The 19,796-nt window shown below is 52.9% G+C and overlaps 1 protein-coding gene across 1 annotated transcript in view; it reads right to left on the reverse strand.

The window, feature by feature from the left end:
- nectin3a (nectin cell adhesion molecule 3a) overlaps positions 1-19,796 on the reverse strand; it is a 57,178-nt gene that overhangs the window by 3,419 nt on the left and 33,963 nt on the right. Inside the window, exons 2-5 of the mRNA XM_035386299.1 lie at positions 14,357-14,704; positions 7,390-7,689; positions 4,085-4,202; positions 3,682-3,833 (exon numbers count right to left, since the gene is read on the reverse strand). Coding sequence (XP_035242190.1) covers positions 3,682-3,833; positions 4,085-4,202; positions 7,390-7,689; positions 14,357-14,704 — 918 coding nt within the window. The remainder of the gene's footprint in view (positions 1-3,681; positions 3,834-4,084; positions 4,203-7,389; positions 7,690-14,356; positions 14,705-19,796) is intronic.

The following is a 19,796-nucleotide window of genomic DNA, read 5'->3' on the forward strand; positions in this document are numbered from 1 at the left end:
CCCCCCCTCCCCAAACCCCCCCCCCCCCCCCAGGGGCCACGGTCAGGCCACCTTCAACCCCCCCTCCCCCCACCCCTCTATTGACTTCCGCACATCCGGAGAAAAATCTGCCCTCTAAGCCGCCTCCTCTTTCTTCAGGAAAACTGAATCTCACCAGGATGGGAAAGGAAAGCTGATGAAAGTTATGGCCTGCTGTAAGGCCACTGAGCTCGCTATTGAGCCCCTCATCCCCAATGCCAGGGCCTCATTTATACACCGCCAGCCTGTGTCAGACTCCGCTGAGAAAGCAGAAAGCCCAGCTAAACATTACAGAAAGACACACACACTACAGGGGGCAGAGAGGTGTCTCAAGGTCAAAGGGAAGACTGGTTCACCTGCCAGTGCTCTACCCAGTCTGCTGGTGAGTGTGTGTGTGTGCTTGTGTGTGGGTGTTCATTTGTGAATGCGTGTGTGTGCGTGTGCGTGTGTGTGTCCACAGTAAAGGGGGGGTGGGGTAGCCGCACCTGCCCCAGAACAGCCCTGGGGCATCTGGGGGATTGCGCGGGGCAACAGAACAAAGTGAACAGCGGTACACGGGTTCACCAGGCCTGGCCGAGGCCCCACAGGGAGCAGGGATTGGCCGACGCGCTGCAGGGCCGGCTTAGCACCCGACACGCAGCCAATCAGGACGGAGCGTCGGCCGAGGAGCGAAACCAAACCCTCACACGCTCACAAGACGAGGACCAACAGGCCGGTCTGTCTGGGACACTTCCAGCTCTCTCTTAGCAGAGAAAGGAGGGGGAAAAAAGGAGGGGGGGATGGGGCACAGATCATGTCCAAAAAACTGCAGTCAGTGTGTTTGGACGGGGATCAAATGAAAGCTAGAAAAATATACAGCGAGCCGGGAGGGAGTTCTGATTTCTCCTTTTCCACGTCTTCAGAGCGCGGCGGCGGGGAAATGAATAAAGGCTTGGATCAGAGAGATCTCTCTTTAGAAAATCGCCGCTTTTTCCCCAAAACCAGCATCTGCACCAAACCAAACCCCACACTGCGAGAGACCTTCCAGATCTTTCGGTTTTGGCCCGGGTCTCCAAAACGTTGTGTCAGTTTTCAGACTCAAAGATCTGCGCTTTCACACTCGTGCTGTATACACTCACACAGAACGCAGAACCACAAACACACACACACACACACACACACACACACACAGACATGAAAAGCCATGGACCGTTTTAGGAACACAATTGTTTTCCACAAACAAAACAAGACGTCTAAACAGCAAAACCGCAGGACTGCGCAACAGAGCGATCTACAGTGAGATATGCAGCGGAATGCCAGAATTTCTTGTGGAAAACTGAAGAGGAACATTTTTATCCACTGTGACCTTTCTCCTGTCACTGACAGGATTTTATATGGACAGCCGAAGCCATGATAGCTACTAAATATATGGGAACACTCACTCTCACACAAATACACAAGCACACACACACACACACACACACACACACAGCAGCAGCAGACAGAGATAAATGGAGCGGAGCAGGAGGACATGTAAATGCAGGTGCACACAAACACACACACACACACACACATACAGACACACACGCACACACACGCACGCACGCGTACGCACACACACTCACACACACTCACGCAGGAAGTCACGCTAATGCAGGTGCACACATTAGTGAATGTTTGACCAGTCAGGGCCCTAATCTCTCTCAGGGCTGTTTGCGCCTGCCTGCTGAGGCGAGGCGGAGAGGACTTCAGACAGAACGCCCGGACGCTGCCAGGTCTTTTCACCGCAGCGCCAGCCAAACTGCCAGCCGGCTGGCAGCAGCTCGACCCAGCATGCACTGCACCGAGGAAGAGATGGACGGAACGATGGAGAAACTTCCGGAAAGGATCCTACGATGGATTCAGCTGACTAGCGGTCAGCATAAACGATAGCCAAAGGATGCTGTGGGGTTTCAAATCAGCACTAAAACCTGCACGGGCACACACCTAGGTGACCTTACTCAAGTAACTGATTAATGTAGGTAATAATTACCTTGGGTGAGAAACGCTCTCGTCTTAGTATTAGAAGTCAGTTTCCCTTAACTGAACAGAGTTAGAGCCTTTTAACATAAATACAACATAAACACCTGCAACAGACACATTATTAGGGGAGGCGTGTGTGTGCATAAGAGCGTGTGTGTGTGTGCATGCGTGTGTGGGTGTGTGTGTGTGTGCGTGCGTGTGTGCATGCGTGTATGTGCGTGCGCGTGTGCGTGCACGAGTGTGTATAAACGTGTGTTTGTGTGTATATGTGTGCATGTGTGTGTGCATGTGTGTATGAGTGTATGTGCGTGAGCGTGCATGAGTGTGTGTGTGTGCGTGCATGTGTCTGTGTGTATATGTGTGCGTGTGTGTGCGTGTGTCTGTGTGTGTGAGAGAGAGAGAGTGTGTCAGTGTGGCTGGGGGTGACGGTGAGTAAGAGTAACAGAGAGAACAATGCAGCAGCAAGCTGGCGCACATAAACGGATTATGACCCTGTTACCCAGCCCCATTAAGCCTCCGGATGAGATTCACTTCATCACTCATTACTTTCCCTCTCCCTCTCTCCCTCTCCCTCCCTCCCTCTCTCTCCCTCTCTCCCTCTCTCTCTCTCTCCCTCTCCCTCCTTCTCTCTCTACAGTTCCTCTCTGCGGAGCTTCCCTGGAGCGCGAGCAGAGAGAGAATCCCGCCCCAGACTCCCCAGCACAGAGACCCCCACAGCAGAGCGCAGGGTCCTGACGCTGTGCAGCTGGCTCCCTGTGTCCTGCCATTCAAACCAGCGAAGAGCTCCTCCCTCCCCAGCACTGAGGGCTCAAACCAGCGCAGAGCTCCTCCCTCCCCAACACTGAGGGCTCAAACCAGCGAAGAGCTCCCCCCCCCCCCCAACACTTAGGGGGTCTGCTAAAACCCATGCTCAAACACTGGAGCTGGGATACACAACGAAGACCCCACTGCTGGACCACCCCCACCCAGCCCTGTTCCTCTGTCACCAACTGAAATCCCACAAAGAGGCACTGCTGCTGCTGTTCTCAGTAAAACACACACATGCTTGCACACACACACACACACACACGCATTCACACACTAACAGTTCACAGCTGCAGTCTAACACACAGCATACAATTACAAGAGGATCTCTGGTTAAAAGGGCGGACCTGTGCTTTTCTAGGAAGCGGGGTATATCGTTTAACACACCCCAGGGGCGGGGTTTCAGAGGTGGGGTTTCAGGGAGCGGGGTTTCGTGGGCAGGGTTTCGGGGGTGGGGTTTCAGGGGTGGAGTTCAGGGGCGGGGTTTCAGTGGCGGGCGGGGTGGGGTTTCAGCGGCAGGGTTTCAGGGGCAGGGCGGGTTTTCAGGGGTGGGGTTTCAGGGGCAGGGTTTCAGGGGCGGGGTTTCAGGGGCAGGGTTTCAGGGGCGGGGTTTCAGGGGCGGGGTTTCAGGGGCGGGGTTTCAGGGGCAGGGTTTCAGGGGCAGGGTTTCAGGGGCAGGGTTTCAGGGGCAGGGCGGGTTTTCATGGGCGGGGTTTCAGGGGCAGGGCGGGTTTTCAGGGGCGGGGTTTCAGGGGCAGGGTTTTGGGGGTGGGGTTTCAGGGGCAGGGTTTTGGGGGTGGGGTTTCGGGGGCAGGGTTTCAGGGGTGGGGGTTCAGGGTTTTGGGGCTCTCCGCTCACCTTGTATCTGCACCTGGATCTCGCGGCTGCGGCGGCCCAGGTCGTTCCAGGCCTCGCAGCGGTATTCCCCCGAGTCGTTCCGCTGGAGCGGCCTGGCGAACACCAGCGTCCCGTTGGCCACCTCCACGCCGTCCGGGATCTCCCCGCCCACCCTGGGGGAGGAGCACAGCATTCGTGGCCCGTTCCATATTCCCCCCGAAACCGCGCGCCTACTACATATACTACTGCTATACTACAATAGCAGTTCCTTACCCGTTATGCTACACTGCTGCCACTTCATCTCTCCCGTTTTATATACACTTTTTTCCCCGCCTTCTGAACAGCAGACCCGGATATGACGCGCGTACCTGAGAGGAGCGAGTGACAGTGAGGTGCTGTGGAGCGGCGCACACGCATGACCCACCTGCTCCAGCTCACGTAGTGGGCCGGCGGGTTGGCGTGGGCTCTGCACTGAAGCCTCGCCGTCTCCCGCCCCGCGAACCAGCTTCCGTCGTACCCCGTCAACACCACGTCGGGGGCGACTGCAACAGACGCACATACACAAGCCAGGGTTCAGCATGTGGACGTGACAAAACTGTTCCTCATGAACCCATATAGGGGCGACATAGCTAAGGAGGTAAGACCGATTGTCTGGCAGTCGAAGGGTTGCCGGTTCAAACCCCGCCCTGGGCGTGTCGAAGTGTCCTTGAGCAAGACACCTAACCCCTAACCCCTAACTGCTCTGGCGAATGAGAGGCATCAATTGTAAAGTGCTTTGGATAAAAGCGCTATATAAATGCAGTCCATTTACCACTACATTACAGGCATTTATTCAGCGGCTAGCATGACTTTTCATATAGCATCCACATTGCATTAATTAATACAGCTGGATAGATATACTGAAGCAATGCAGGTTAAGTACCTTGCTCAAGGGTACAACGGCAGTGCCCTCCCCAGGAATCGAACCGGCGACCTTCAGGTTACGAGACCAGTTTCTTACCCGTTATACTACACTGCTGCCCCACACCTGCTACCCCAGTGACTGAGCACAGTGCTCTTTGAGTGCGTCCAAACCGCATTTTCAAAGCAAACTAAATCACAGTGACGCTTTTCTTTTCTTCTCTGCAGTAACCCTGTAATATATTTCAGACGCATCCTTTGGCCCTGATGTGGGTCTAAAATCCAATACTATATTAATCATGTGTGTGGCACGAGTCACGCATTATTTCAGGCTTCTGTCTGCAAAAAAACTCGCTTACCAGGGAATTAATTTAATGAGAAAAAGCACGGGAAGATACTCTGACCTCAGGGTCTGCCAGAGGAGGTCTCAGGCACTAAATAAATGAGGTATTGTATAAGTAAGAATGGATGAAAGGTGATAAGGAGGATAGAGGGGGCGGTCGGGTGGGGGGTGGGGGCTTGGGACTGAATACAGAGCTTAGACCACATGAGAATCTTGGCATAGGCGAGGGGGTGGGGGGCAGGGCTTTTGGAAGGAGAGAAAAGAAACGAAAAGGCAGAGGTCACAGCTTTGAGGGCAAACAGCAAGGCCTTCGGGGGCCAACAAGACTCTCTTACGCTCTGAGTGTTAACGGGGTGTTAGAGCAATATTATTCTAACAGAGCCGCTGAACTGAAGCTTCAGATGGAGTGAAAAGCAGGGCGAACCTCCGCTCACACAGAGACAGCTAGAGGACAGGGCCCTCAGCAAAGCGCTCAACCAGCTGATCCTTCACACCAAGCTTCCAAGAGCCCTCTCCTCCCTCTCTTACTCAATCCTCTCCTTCTCTCCTCTCTATCTCTCTCTCTCTCTCTCCCTCTCTCTGCTCTATCCCTTCGCCCGTCTTCCTCACCTCACTGTCTTTCTTCCTGTGTCCTCTTGGGCTCTCATACTCTCCTCTTTTTCTCCTCTCCACCTCTCCCTTTCTCCTCTCTAGCTCTCAATTCTCCCTCTCTCCCTCCCCATCACCATCTCTTTCTCCTTTCTCCTATCCTCTCCTTCTCTCCTCTCAATCTCTCACCCTCTCTCTGCTTTATCACTCCCGCTATCTCCCTCCCCTTTGTCTTTCTTCCTGTATCCTCTATAGCTTTCTTACTCTCCTCTTTATCTCTTCTCCATCTCTCCCTTTCTCCTTGCTAACTTTCAATTCTCCCTCTCCATCACTATCTTCTTCTCTCTCTCTCTCTCACTCCCTCCGTCTCTGCCCCTCGCTCTCCAGTTTAACCTTGCCTCAGTGCGTCTCCTGAGTATTCCTCCACTTCCTGGGGCGGGGCGCTGGAACCCCGATCAATATTTCATAAAACGTCTTCATTAACCAGCACTAAAATACTGCAAACAGATAGCATCGCAGGGCAGGGCGGGGCGGGGCGGGGCCAGCCAGGGAGCCGTGCGTTAATGACTGTAACATTAACACTGCCGTTTAATGGACCTTTTATGAGCGCGAAGAGGGAGGAAATGAGAGAGAGGAAGAGAGGGAACGAGGGCGATGGAGAGAGAGAGACAGATAGGGACAGAGATAATCAGAGAGAGATAGATAATCAGAGAGAGAGAGAGCAACAGTGAGAGAGAATGAGAGAGACCGAGAGAGACAGAAAGAGACAGAGATAATGAGAGAGACCAAGAGACAGAAAGAAACAGAGACAAGCAAAGAGAGATAGAGCAAGAGAGATAAAGAGAGACTGTTAGTAGTGTTACTGTTAGTTATTGTTACTATTTGTTGTTACTTCTATTGTTTTGTTTTTATTTTATTTTTTATTGCTTTTTATATACATTGCCATGTATCTTTACAAGCTTTGGCAATACGAATGTACAAATCAGTCATGCCAATAAAGCGAATTGAATTGAATTGAATTGAGAGAGAGTGACAGAGAGAGAGAGAGAGAGAGAGAGAGAGAGAGAGAGAGACAGAGAGAGAGCGACAGAGAGAGAGAGAGAGAGAGAGGGAGGGAGGGAGGGAGGGAGGGGGAGAGAGAGAGAGAGAGAGAGAGAGAGAGAGAGAGAGAGAGAGAGACGTCAGGAGCAGAGTGAAAGGGTGAGGGCGTGGCTGCGGAACATTCTGCAGGTATAAATTAGCCGCGTTTACGCTGCGCACTCTGACAGGCCCGTGAGGGGGGCGTGGCCCGTTACCACGGCTCCCCGTGAGGACAGCGGTGAGCTCACGCCAGAGTGGCATTGGGAACAGATGTCCTCCAAACCAATGGAAGCCAGACAAGACGACGAACCCGCCGCCAGAAAAAACACATCTGAGCCGAGCGGACGACTCTGCTCCAGCTGCTCGGGGTTTCACCCTTTTAATATCATTTCACTGCAGCGATCTGGCGAACGGGGGGGCTGGCAAATTAAGGGCTCTCCTCTTAAGCCCCGAACCCCACACACCATCGGGGGGAGAAAAAAATAAAAATAAAAAATACTTATTTCAGAAAAATGATCACATTTCTTTATCGTTTCCTGTGGAAAGTTCCAAAACGGATTTTAAACATACAGATATATATATGTATGTCAGTAATCACACATCATAATAATTCACATCGACTCAATTTTTTTAAAAATTGGAACTATGTTTGCTAGAATCATCGGACCCAACAGACAGTTTGTGACTAACGTTGAACATTACGTAACAACGGCTAAGCAGACGCTCTTATCCAGAGAGGGGAACTGTGTAGTATTTTACATGAAATGGAGTATTTAGTCCACACTTCGCCCACACCCCCCCCCCAGCCCCACACTCACACTGCACGTTGAGCCGGTAGGGAATGCGGAATTCGGTCTGCAGGGCGGGGTGGCGCACCACGCAGGTGAGGGCGTGGCCCTGGGCGCGGCGGGTGGGGCGCCACATGTAGCGGGCGAGGGTGGTGGTGGTGCCGTTGGGCTCGTCCTGGTCCTGCGCCACGGACCGGCCGAGCAGCTCCGACTCCCAGGACACCTCCGCCCGCGGCCGCCCCCGCTCCGCCGTGCAGGTGGCCACCGCCGTCTCGTTACCGCCGTCCAGGAGCGGCGCGGAGCCCGCCGACACGTACACCTTGGGCTCCACTGGGGGGGGGGGGGGAGGGGAGGGGGAGAGAGAGGGGGGAGGGGGGAGGGAGAGAGGGAGGAAGAGGGAGAGAGAGGGAGGGGGAGAGAGAGGGGGGGGGAGAGAGAGGGGGGAGGGGGAGGGGGAGAGAGAGGGAGGGGAGAGGGGGGGGGAGGGAGAGGGAGGGAGAGAGGGTGATAGAGGGGGGAGGAGGAGGGGGGGAGGGAGAGAGGGTGATAGACAGGGGAGGAAGAGAGAGGGTGATAGAGGGGGGAGGAGGAGGGAGGAGGGAGAGAGGGTGATAGAGGGGGGAGGAGGAGGGGGGGAGAGAGGGTGATAGAGGGAGGGAGGGGGAGGGGGGAAGAGGGAGAGAGAGAGGGAGGGAGGGGGAGGGAGAGGGAGGGGGGAGAGAGAGAGAGGGTGATAGAGGGGGAGGAGGAGGGGGGGAGAGAGAGGGAGAGATGGAGGGAGGGGGAGGAGGGAGAGAGGGTGATAGAGGGGGAGGAGGAGGGGGGGAGAGAGAGGGAGAGATGGAGGGAGGGAGAGGGAGAGAGAGAGAGTGAGACAAGTGAATACAGACAGTTGAGAATAGGAATGCAAGAAGTGATACAGGGCCAGAGTGGGGACTGTAACGGGCCGTGTTCACTGCCCACTGTACTCAGCTGACAAGAGGGCGAGAGCATCAACAGCGTCTTTACTCCGCTTCGCATGAAGAACTGATGGGGCGAGAGTCGGGACCAGCGCAGGAGACCTGGGGAAGTACCGCCCCTTTCCCTCAAGAGGCCGTGCGTGTGTGTGTGTGTGTGTGTGTGCCCCTGTGTGCGTGTGTGTGCTCCCTGTGTGTCCGCGCCGTGTGTGCGTGTGCCTGTCTGCCCTGTGTGCGTCTGAGTGTGCGTGTGTATTTTGTCTGTGTGTGTGTGTGTGTGCGTGCTCCCTGTGTGCGAGATTGCGTGAGCCTGTTCTTGTGTACCCATTAGCCACTGTGTGGGTTTGTGTGAGAGGGGGGGAAACCCCTCAGTCCTGCAGTGAGTTCTGCAGCTTTACTCAGCTGCTATAGGCTGCGCTGGACCACGAAAGCTTTTTCCTCTTTTAATAACAGGAAAGGGCCTTTAGAATTACGAGCCGTGCGAGGGAGCGGAGTTGAAAATTAACGTGATGAATAATGCTTCCTCTTACTGTAGGTTCTGCAGGTGTAACGACGTGATTGGGCTTCGGCTGGGGAAACTCACCGCACACGGGACGTGACATCATTATCGGCCCGGTCCAGTTACCGTAAACATCTAAAGCTGCAGTGTGAATTATGACCACTCTGACCCACTGGTCCAATCAAATCATAACACCTAAAGAGACTTCTGATGAGGCACTCACCTGAGACCAATGATATACGTTTGTGCACAAACCTGTACACACCTGCACACACACACACAAACACACACCACACATGCACGCATGCACACGCTCGCACACACTCTCTTACATCCTTTACAACTTCATAAAATAAAAGAAGAATAATAGTGGCAGACACAAGAGTGGCAAGATACGAACACAAAACCCCTGAACTGAAAAAGCCCAAATAATTACCCTTCTCACAGTCCCACACCATACCGGGACAACCCCCTGGAGGTATAAGATTTCAGGACATTTCATTCACTTCTACAATGAAGAAAACAACCCACAGATCAAGTCCCCTGAAACCAAGCGGGGAGTGTAGCATTTCAGGCAGACGGGCAGAGCTCGGAGTCAAATGCATCATAGCAACCTGAAATGATATCCACCTCGATGCCTTTATTTCACACGACATACAAATTATATAACAAAGTATACCACAATAAGAACTTGTTTTACGTTGAACGGTTATAACTCAGTACATGTTACAACAGAACTGTGCCAACAGCTTTCTTCAGTACTTGACATAAACAAGTTACCACACTGAATGCTCTTTGCTGTCATTCTTACATTAAAACACCATATAATGCACTGTAAAATATATATATTTATTTTAATGAAATGCAGGTTCGATGTACGAGTTGATTGGTTCGTATCAGTCGATGCTAGAGCACTGGCACTGACTGATGGGAACCAATCAACACGTTCCATGCTCCACAGCGGAGGGGTTTAATTGGTCGTAAAGCTGCAAATTACATCAGCACCCATTAGACCGGGCCAAATGAATCTTGTCAAGCGTGTGGAATTGCAGAGCTCTGTAGCTCCGCCCCAGAGCCAGTAAGCGGTTCCACGGAATCTCCCTGACCAATCACTACTCCGGTTTGGCGACTGAATTACAGGTATTGATATCACATGAAAATCAGCAGGGAAACGTGGATTCAGCCACTTCAGTGTTTGTTTATAGGCAGCTATGTACCTGCATCCATCAGTAAAACACACTAATAACAGCTATTTAATGTGCAGTGTACTGGAGCATGGCAATTCAAAGGTTATTTTTTTAATACACTTTACATGAAATACTTTCCAAGCAATTTATCTTGTTCTGTGGTGTTCAGTTCATAAATGCTTAATTTCAGGTTGGCAGTGCTAGTGTTGAGCTGGAGGATCAGTGCTACAGTGTTGAGCTGCAGGCTGGTGCTCAGTGTTACAGTGTTGAGTTGTGGCTATTGCTCAGTGCTACAGTGTTTAATTATAGGCTGGTGCTCAGTGTTACAGTGTTGAGCTGGAGGCTGTGCTCAGTGATTGCAGTGCTGAGATGGAGGCAGGTGCTCAGGCTGGTGCTCAGTGCTACAGTGTTTAGCTGGAGGCTGTGCTCAGTGTTTGCAGTGTTGAGATGGAGGCAGGTGCTCAGGCTGGTGCTCAGTGCTACAGTGTTGAGCTGGAGGCTGTGCTCAGTGTTTGCAGTGTTGAGATGGAGGCAGGTGCTCAGTGCTAGTGTTGAGATGGAGGCTGTGCTCAGTGTTTGCAGTGTTGAGATGGAGGCAGGTGCTCAGGCTGGTGCTCAGTGCTACAGTGTTGAGTTGCAGACTGGTGCTCAGTGCTACAGTGTTGAATTGTAGGCTGTGCTCAGTGTTGAGCTGAAGGCAGGTGCTCAGGCTGGTGCTCAGGGCTACAGTGTTGCGTTGCAGCCTGGCGCTCAGTGTTTATTTTCGTGTTGTACTCAGCCCTGTTGTGCTTGGCTTGGGTTACAGGGAGTGTCTGTCTCAGTGCAGGTCAGATTACTCCGCAGGTTTCTCAAAGCAGCGAGACAGACTCGTGTGAAAAAGAAACTTTCCTTGGCAACGTTTCGCTCTTCCTGCTTTTTACCCTCTAAAACGGGACAAAAACAACGGGTCAGATTCAATCGATATTTTATTCTTAACACTGACACGCAATCAAGTGCAACTGTATCAAAAAACAGCTTTCATGGGCACTAACTAGCCAACGTGCAGAAAGACATAATACTTGCACATATCTGACAGTCGAGTTAAGGACAGATGTTGGCTGAATCCTGGCCAATGTCTTTCAGGGGAAAACTATGCCGTTATTAAAAGCAGGCAAACTCAGCTGACATAAAAAGAGAGGGGAAAAAATGCTCGTTAATGATTACAAACTGGACCGTGACTCACAGAACAACCTTGAACAATGCTGTTCATCTTTTTTTCCCCCCTCTCCCTCCATCTCATTCTGGTCCCTGTGTGGTACTTCCTGTTAGGAGAGTCGTGGGGACACTACACATCACCCTAATCCTCACAGAAAGCTCCTCATCCCTAGACATCTGACCCCCCACAGCGTCCCCCCCCCCCCCCTTCTGGGAAACCTTTCTGTCCTTGGAATGAAAAATGTAAATAACCCCTCACCCCTGTGCTTAATATAGCTGGAGGGACACACCTCGTCCCCCGTTCCCCCTCGCGCCACACAAGCCAGACTGAGCGCTTCGTCCCACGCCAATTATAGCTGCCCCTCTTACCCCCAGCCCCTCCCAGCAGCTCTGCGATGTCAGGGTGTCTAGGAGGGTGTGACCCCACCCCCGTTCTTTTTAGGGTCTGCACGACTAGCCAAACTAGTTGCGAGCTAATTTAGGGGTACTCTGTCAGGGGCAGGAGCAGCTCAGGGGAAGGGGTAATGACTTCCTGTTGGGGTGGGTGGGGTGGGGGGCAGCTTGAGTATAAGATAGAGAGACAAGTTATGCCTGTTCCGCACACACACACATGCACACACAGACACACAGACACACACACGCACACACACACACACTCGCATACACGCATGCACACACACACACACACACGCACACACGCACACACGCACACACGCACACACACACACACTTTAGCATTCGCGTGTATGGGTTGAGGCATGTGAACGGACCTTTGTCCAGAGATGCACTCTGGGATTCACCGCAGATCGTAAAACTCCTCCCGGCGACTCTTTAAAGCACTCCAAACAGACGCGCTGATCCTCGCCCGCCACGCAAACGTTTCTCCCGCGAGCTGCTCCCCTGGTTTACTGGGGTCAAAGGTCAAAGGACAGAGCAGGGAGGCAGGCGGGGACCGAGCGCCCCAACCCCTCCGCTGGATCTGCCTCAGGACCGCGGCTCGCTGAGGCTGAAACCCGAGGCGCGCGATCCTCAGCCGCTTTCCGGTGTCCGGCCAAATCAGCCGGGCTCCGCCAGCTCATTAGACTCAGCTGATGCGTTTAATGGATTTATAAAGAGAGCCGTGCCCTCCTGTGACCTGGGGAGGGGAGGGGGGGGGGGGGGGGGGGGGGCACGTGGCTTTTGCGACGGTGCACTGTAACGATGATTCAAACAGAAATGAGAGGAGAGCCTGGCCGCAGTGGCGGCGTTTGTCACGTTTGAGTTTCCTGCAGGAATGCTGCGACTACGGGTGTGTGTGTGTGTGTGTGTGTGTGTGTGTGTGTGTGTGTGTGCGTGCGTACGTGCATGGTTTGTGTTTGCGTGCGTGAGCGTGTGGTGTGTGTGTGTTCCTGTGTGTGTTCTGCAAGAAGGGATTCTTCCCTCTGGAACTTTCACCACCTCAGAAAAGAAAGTAAAATCAACGGAGAGCACAAAGCACTCATTACGGCATCACGAGCCTTAGAGAGAGGAGACAGAGACAGAGCTGCTGGGCCAGGGAGCCACTCACTGCCTCTGAACTGGGTTCCTTCATTTAAAAGTGTGTGTGAGTGTGTGTGTCTGTGTGTGGTGCGGGTGTGTGTGTGTGTGTGAGTGTGGATGTGTGTGTGAGTTTGTATCTGTACTTATCCCTGCATGTGCGCCCATCTCTGTGAGAATGATGACAGAAGAGAGACTGCGTTTATGCGCGTGTGTGTGTGCGTTTATGTGCGTGTGCGTTTATGTGCGTGCGTGTGTGTGCGCGTGTGCGTGTGTGTGCGTTTAAGCGTGTGTGTGTGTGTGTGTGCGTTTATGTGTGTGTGTGCGTTTATGCGCGTGTGTGTGTGCGTTTATGCGCGTGTGTGTGTGCGTTTATGTGTGTGTGTGCGTTTATGTGCGTGTGCGTGTGTGTGTGCGTTTATGTGCGTGTGCGTGCGTGTGTGCATTTATGCGCGTGTGCGTGTGTGTGTATGTGCGTGTGCGTGTGTGTGTGTGTGCATTAACACGCGTGTGCGTGTGTGTTTATGTGCGTGTGTGTGTGCGTTTAAGCGCGTGTGTGTGTGTGTGTGTGTGTGTGAATATGGGCGTGCATTAACGCGCGTGTGCGTGTGTGTGTGAATATGCGCGTGTGTGTGCGTTTATGCGCGCGTGTGTGTGTGTGTGCGTTTATGTGCGTATGTGTGTGCGTGTGCGTTTATGTGCGCGTGTGTGTGTATGTGCGTGTGCGTGTGTGTGTGTGTGCATTAACACGCGTGTGCGTGTGTGTTTATGTGCGTGTGTGTGTGCGTTTAAGCGCGTGTGTGTGCGTGTGCGTGTGCGTTTACGAGGCAGTTAATCTATAATGGCCCTTTAACGAACGAGCCGCGGATCATGAATATTTACTGACCCGTTTCATTATCCCTCCCCTCAGCTAAGGGGACAGAGAGAAACAGAACGCGGAAAAATTCAATCAGTGACACCAATTTACCTAATCTCAGAGAGAGAGAACTACTCAGACAATGAAACGGCCACGATAACGTCCTTATTTTTCCACTTTTCTGTACTTTTTTCCCCCTTTTGTCATTGTTTTTCTTTTCGCCAGGGAGAGTTTTTACCTGGGAGAGTGTGATCATTCAGAGGGAAGAGGCTTAGTGAAGCCTCGCTGGCTTATTGGCCAGGGCGCTGGAGTGTTGGGATTTGAATGTGAATGCCCCCGGTCTGGGTGCTGTAGTTATCAGGGCCTGCACTGAGGCCATTGAGAGAAGCCCCTTAAGGGACCACATATCCCATCAGCCCCAGCAACGCAACAAGCGTCCAACTAGCTCTGCAGCTCCCCCAACACTGCCTGCTGAATTAGACCTTTTGAGTCGTCTGGAGGAGGACTTTTATATGACAGACACAGACACACACGCACACGCACACGCACGCGCACGCTCACGCTCACACACAGACACGCAGACACACACACCCAGGCACACGCACACGCACACACACACGCACGCACACACACACACACGCACACACAGACAGACACACCCACACGCTCACACACAGACACGCAGACACGCAGACACACACACCCACACCCACACACAGACACACCTGCACACACAGACAGACACACCCACACGCTCACACGCAGACACACACACCCACACAGCTCTTACCCATGACGCTGACGGTGGTGAAGGCCTGGGTGTTGCCCAGGGGGAAGGTGGCCACCTTGCAGGTGTAGACGCCGCTGTCGGCGAAGCCCACGTCCTCCAGCACCACGGTGGCGTCGTGCGCGGAGGGCGAGCGGAAGTACAGCCGCTTCTCGTACTCGGGGGCCACGGAGATGCCGAACTGGGGGTTGAAGACGGCCAGGGTGAGGGTGCCCGAGGGCAGCCGGCGCTCCCAGGAGCTCTGGGTCAGGCTGAGGTTGGCCCCCACCTCGATCCGGCAGCCCAGCGTGATGTTCTTCCCCAGGACCGCCCCCACCTTCTCCGACACCACCACCTGGTTGCTGCCCGCGCCTGCGGAGAGGGGAGACGACGAGGTCACTTCCTGTGGGAGAACAGCTCCCTCACCCTCCCATTGCCCAGCCAGGAAGGCCAGGCAACAACACAACGACCACACACAACACAACACAACACAGCAAAACTCTACACAAAACAACCGCACACAAAACAACAGCATTACACAACACAGCACAACTCCCACACACAACAACACCACACAACAAAGCACAACTCCCACACACAGCACAACTGTATCACACAACATAACACAACTCCCACACATAACAACACTACACAACATAACGCAACTGCCAGACAGTGCAACACGACTGCCAGAAAGATGCATTAGGTGGCTCTGACAAACGGTAAAAACGGTCGTAGGTGGCAGTAAAACACACACAGCTGTCAGCAGCAATGTCAGACCACCCCAGAAACAGCCTTATGTCCCAACAAAACACACTCTCAGGCATTGGATCAATCCACCGGGGTCTTGTTAGCGAGGCTGCCCAAGACCTTTACAATTTGGGAACTAGGCCACCCCCACCCCAGGACTCAATACCCTAAACAGAATGTCTCCACCCCCTCTTCTATTACCCGGGGGGTGCTCTGGCTAAACATCTCGCTAATTGTCAGCACCTTGACCCATAAAAGCCCGGAGAAAAGAGCTCAGCACAGATACGGGGTTCTGGAAGGAGATGAAACAGGCGAGAGCCACTTCCTCCCCCCCCCCTGTGTTTTTAAAAGGCCTCATTACTCTGCTCAGGGTCCCGACGTGCCGTTATCTGCACACACTGGACTTATTTTCGGCTTGCCGTAGCGTGTAAACGGGATTTACGGGCGAGGGGGTGGGGGGTGGGGGGGGGGGGGGTCGGCTCCGCCCCGGACGCCGCGCTGGGGTGAAGGAGCGGGTCGCAGGCCCGGGTGGGACGGCGAGCACGGCGCCACATCGGCACGGCACAGCCCGCCCGCCCTGCCCCGCCCTGCCCTGCCTCGCCTGGCGCAAGAGAGAGGCTCCGTTCCTCAGGGACCCGCGTGCCGTCCCGCGTCCCCTGTCCCCTGTCCCCTGTCCCCTGCGTCCCGCGTCCGCTCATGTGTGGTGCAGTAACGGTGCGTGACCCACCAGTGCCTCCCCCCCCCACCAAATCTGCACGCGCACGGACAGACACACATTCTTTATTTAAGGAAAATGGATAAGAAGGGACTGATGTACAGAAAATAAACATTTTTTAAAATGCTTAGCTGGCAGCATCCAAATTAACCGGGACCGTGTGAGGAGGAGGAGGAAACCTTTGTTTCCACTTTGTGGCGGGAGCCGCAGGAGCAGGAGACCGACGAGGAGAGGGCGCCTGCGTTTCCCATCGTCCGCATTAGATGGACTTTTAACAACCGTCGCGGACGCGCTCTCAGCCGCAAACATCCACGTTCCAGCCAGGAAAGTATTAATAATGAAATACAAGTCCCAGAACTCCCCCTGCTTACTCAATCAGAAGAGATCTGTGACTAGGGGCCAGAGGGGTGGGTGGGAGAGCACGCTGCATGGAAATACTAATAAGCGTGATTCCGTGTGGCACGGTCTGGGGGGGGGGGGGCGGGGATATGTGTGAATGTATGTGAGAGCTGGGGGAAGATCGGATACTTCTCTGGCCCGGCTGAGAGCCCAGAGGGAAGGGAAGGTAACCGTAGCCTCTTAATGTGATGACCGTACGGCTCCCCTGCACGTCCGCCATCCACTCTCTCTCTCTCTCTATATATATATATCTCTATCACTCTCTTCTTTCTCTTTCTCTGTCTCTGTCACTCTCTTTCGCTTACTCTCTATCACTGTCTCTGTCTCACTCTCTCACCTTCTCTCTCTTAGTCTGTCTGTCTGTCTGTCTCTCTCTTGCTCGCTCTCTCTATATCTCTATCTCTCTTCTTTCTCTGTCTCTGTCACTCTCTCACTCTCTTTTGCTCACTTGCTCTCTCTCTATCACTGTCTCTCACTCTTTCTATCTCTCGGTCTGTCTCTCTCGCTCTCTCTCTCTGCATCTCTCTCAGCCTCTCTCTCTCTCTCTGTCACTCTTTTGCTCTCTCTCAATTCAATTCAAAATGCTTTATTGGCGTGGCATATTTTGAGATACACATTGCCAAAGCATACTAATCAACCAGAATAACAACAACAATGGTGACAGGAATAACAACAACAAGAAATATGAGGAAAACACTAACGGACATAAAATGTATATTAGTATATAATAATAAACAACAGCTATACTACTAGAACTAAAAGACATAAAAATACATTATATAATTAAAAACAGATACATGTGTATCTCTCTCTTTCTCTCTCTCTCTCTCCAACGGCTGTTTCCGATCTTCCTCAGCCAATCTGTCTATTTCTCCTTCTCCACCGCCTGAGTGGGAAAACCGCTCCAACTTCTCCTCCACAAAGCACTACCGGTGCCTGGAAGTAGTACGTGTCTCACACAAACACACAAGTTTACACTCACCCACGTACACAGACAGACACACACACACACACACACACACACACGCACACGCACACGTACACAGACACACACAGACACGCACACGCACACGCACACGCACACAGACACACACAGAAATAAATCACCCCATAATAAGTTCCCCATTTCCGCCCAGCGCTGACTCCACTGCACATCACTTTTCAGTTAAAACCGTTTAGCGCGGACGCTAACACATTCAGACAGGCCAATAAACAGGCAGTTTACAGCATGTACACACAAACATCAATCCTCTGGCCAATGGGGAGCCAGAGGCTGCCAAAAGGGCCTTGCTGGTGCCCAGCGGCACTCTGACACTCCGGATTGTGTGACTGTACGGTAAATCTGAGCCATTACAGTCAACCGCACGCATACCCCACGCTACAGCTTCTGCCCCCCACCTTGAAACACTCAGTACAGTATGTTAGCAGCCTCCGGCACAAGAGCTGGATGTGTGTGTGTAAGTGTGTGTGTTCGTGCATGTGTGCGTGTGTGAATGTGCGTGCGTGTGTGTGTAAGTGTGTGTGTGTGAATGTGCGTGCGTGTGTGTGTGTGTATGTGCGTGCGTGTGTGTGTGTGTGTATATGTGTGTACGTGTGTGTATGTGTGTGTGCGTGTGTGAGTGTTAAGAGTGTGTGTGTGTGTGTGTATGTGAGTGAATGCGTGTGTGTGTGTTAAGTGTGAATGTGCGTGTGTGTGTGCAAGTGCGTGTGTGTAAGTGTGTGTGTTTGGTTGAGAGAAGCGAATGCACCTCTCAGTCCATTTGGGTTATAACAGTGAGCAGGAGGTGAGTCGGGAGGGGGGTGCAGCCTCCCCCTCTCCACAGGAGCGAGGGCGACAGATGGTACCAGCGTGGGGACACCCAAACCCAGCCATCCCAGCGTGGGATACCCAAACCCAGCCTTCCCTCTGTGAGACACCCAAACTCAGCCTTCCCTTCCAAGCACCAGAAGATTAAAAAAATAATAAATATGGGAAAATAGGAAACGGGAGAACAAGACTTCAGAAGAGACGGGTTTTCTGAAGAGAAACCTGAATCGGTCTGAACTGCCAGGAAACCGCAGGAAGACCAGGAATGAAATTCATCCAAATAACAACGCGATCTGCCCGACGACTCATGAGAAAAAATAAGAGGGATAAAAAAAAAAAAAGAAAAATCAGTCTGGCTCTCAAATTTTCCACTTTTAAGACCAACACAGATGTTCCTTCAGTTGTATTATTATTATTTTTTTCGGCAAACATTAACATTGTCTGTTAAGATTTTCGAAGAAAAGGCCAGTTCCCCATGTTCCCTGGTCCACTTCCCACCCCGGACCGCTCAGCCAAGACAGGAGGAGGGAAGAGAGGTTTTTATTCAGTGATTTAGTAACAGACACATCCTCCAAAGCAGGATACCAGCAGGTGATATCAAACAGGTCTCCCTTTGTCATGTCTTCGACCCCTGACCTCAAAAACAGACAAGTACCACTTTACCTTCAGTTTCAGTCTAACAATAACCACCCTGTTGTGTATTTTACCAGAAGAAGACCATCGTGGTGAAGGCTTACGGATGTTTGTGGACAGTCTTTTCACGGTCACCTGACCATGCTAGCCTGGGGAAGAGAGATCATTCGGAATGCACTGTGCAAGCAGCACAATAAAACCCATGAGCCTCATTAAAAGCACAGAGCACACAGCACGGCACAGCTCAGCACAGGCTGGGAAGACCACATGCGCTTTATAACAGTTTCAGGACCACCTGTGCAGAATGGCACACCGATGACCCCGCGCTGTCAGGATTAGCGAGCGAGCGCACCGACGCGGTACGCCAGGGTGGGGTTTCTCCCTCTCCTCCACTTCCCGATGACAGCCGCCTAACCTCCTCTTCCTCCTCCCTCATCTTCGCATTCATTCCCTTCAACCTTTCACCCATCCCTCCTTCCTCTCTACTCCGGGACCAGGAAGCGGCTCCGCCCTCTGTCTTCAGGACACACCCCCCCTCCATCAACGAGACCACACAAAACTCGCCACCCTCTCCTCCCCCAGGCTAAGCTCACCGCCGCGGTCTCCGGAGGGACACTGTGTTACAGGAGGGGCAGGATGGCGGGGAGGAAGCAGACAAAAGAGAACGGGAAAAACATCAATAAAGATGTCATTTGAAAAAAAAAAATGGAAAAAGTGAAAAATAGGGCAAGGATACAGTAAATGGGAAAGATATGCTTCCTCTTTGAAGCGCGTTCAGAGTTTGGTTTTTCCCCTCTCCCCCCCTCCCCCGACATCGCTAATTGCGACAAGCTGCTCTGAAGATGTAATCGTAAATCAAAACCCTCGGCGCTGCTCGGCAACAGACCCAAACATTCCGCTCCGGCCACTTGACGCGCCAAACCCCCCCCCCCCCCCCTCCAATACCCCGCCACACGCACCCCACCCTACAGAGCGTCGCCCCCGTTCTGACCCAGCTCTGTCCCCGGTGCGCCCCCCACCCAAAAACAGGTCTGGTTTGAGGTGCGCCTGCGCGAGTGACAGGATCCCCTGGACGGTGCCCTCCAGACGCCCCAGCGGGGGGGGGGGGAGGTCAAAGGTCAGAGGTCGCTGAGCGGATGAGTGTGAGAAAGCCGGCCTCA

The sequence above is a fragment of the Anguilla anguilla genome, chromosome 12 (assembly GCF_013347855.1).
Source record: "Anguilla anguilla isolate fAngAng1 chromosome 12, fAngAng1.pri, whole genome shotgun sequence".
NCBI classification, from domain to species: Eukaryota; Metazoa; Chordata; class Actinopteri; order Anguilliformes; family Anguillidae; genus Anguilla; species Anguilla anguilla.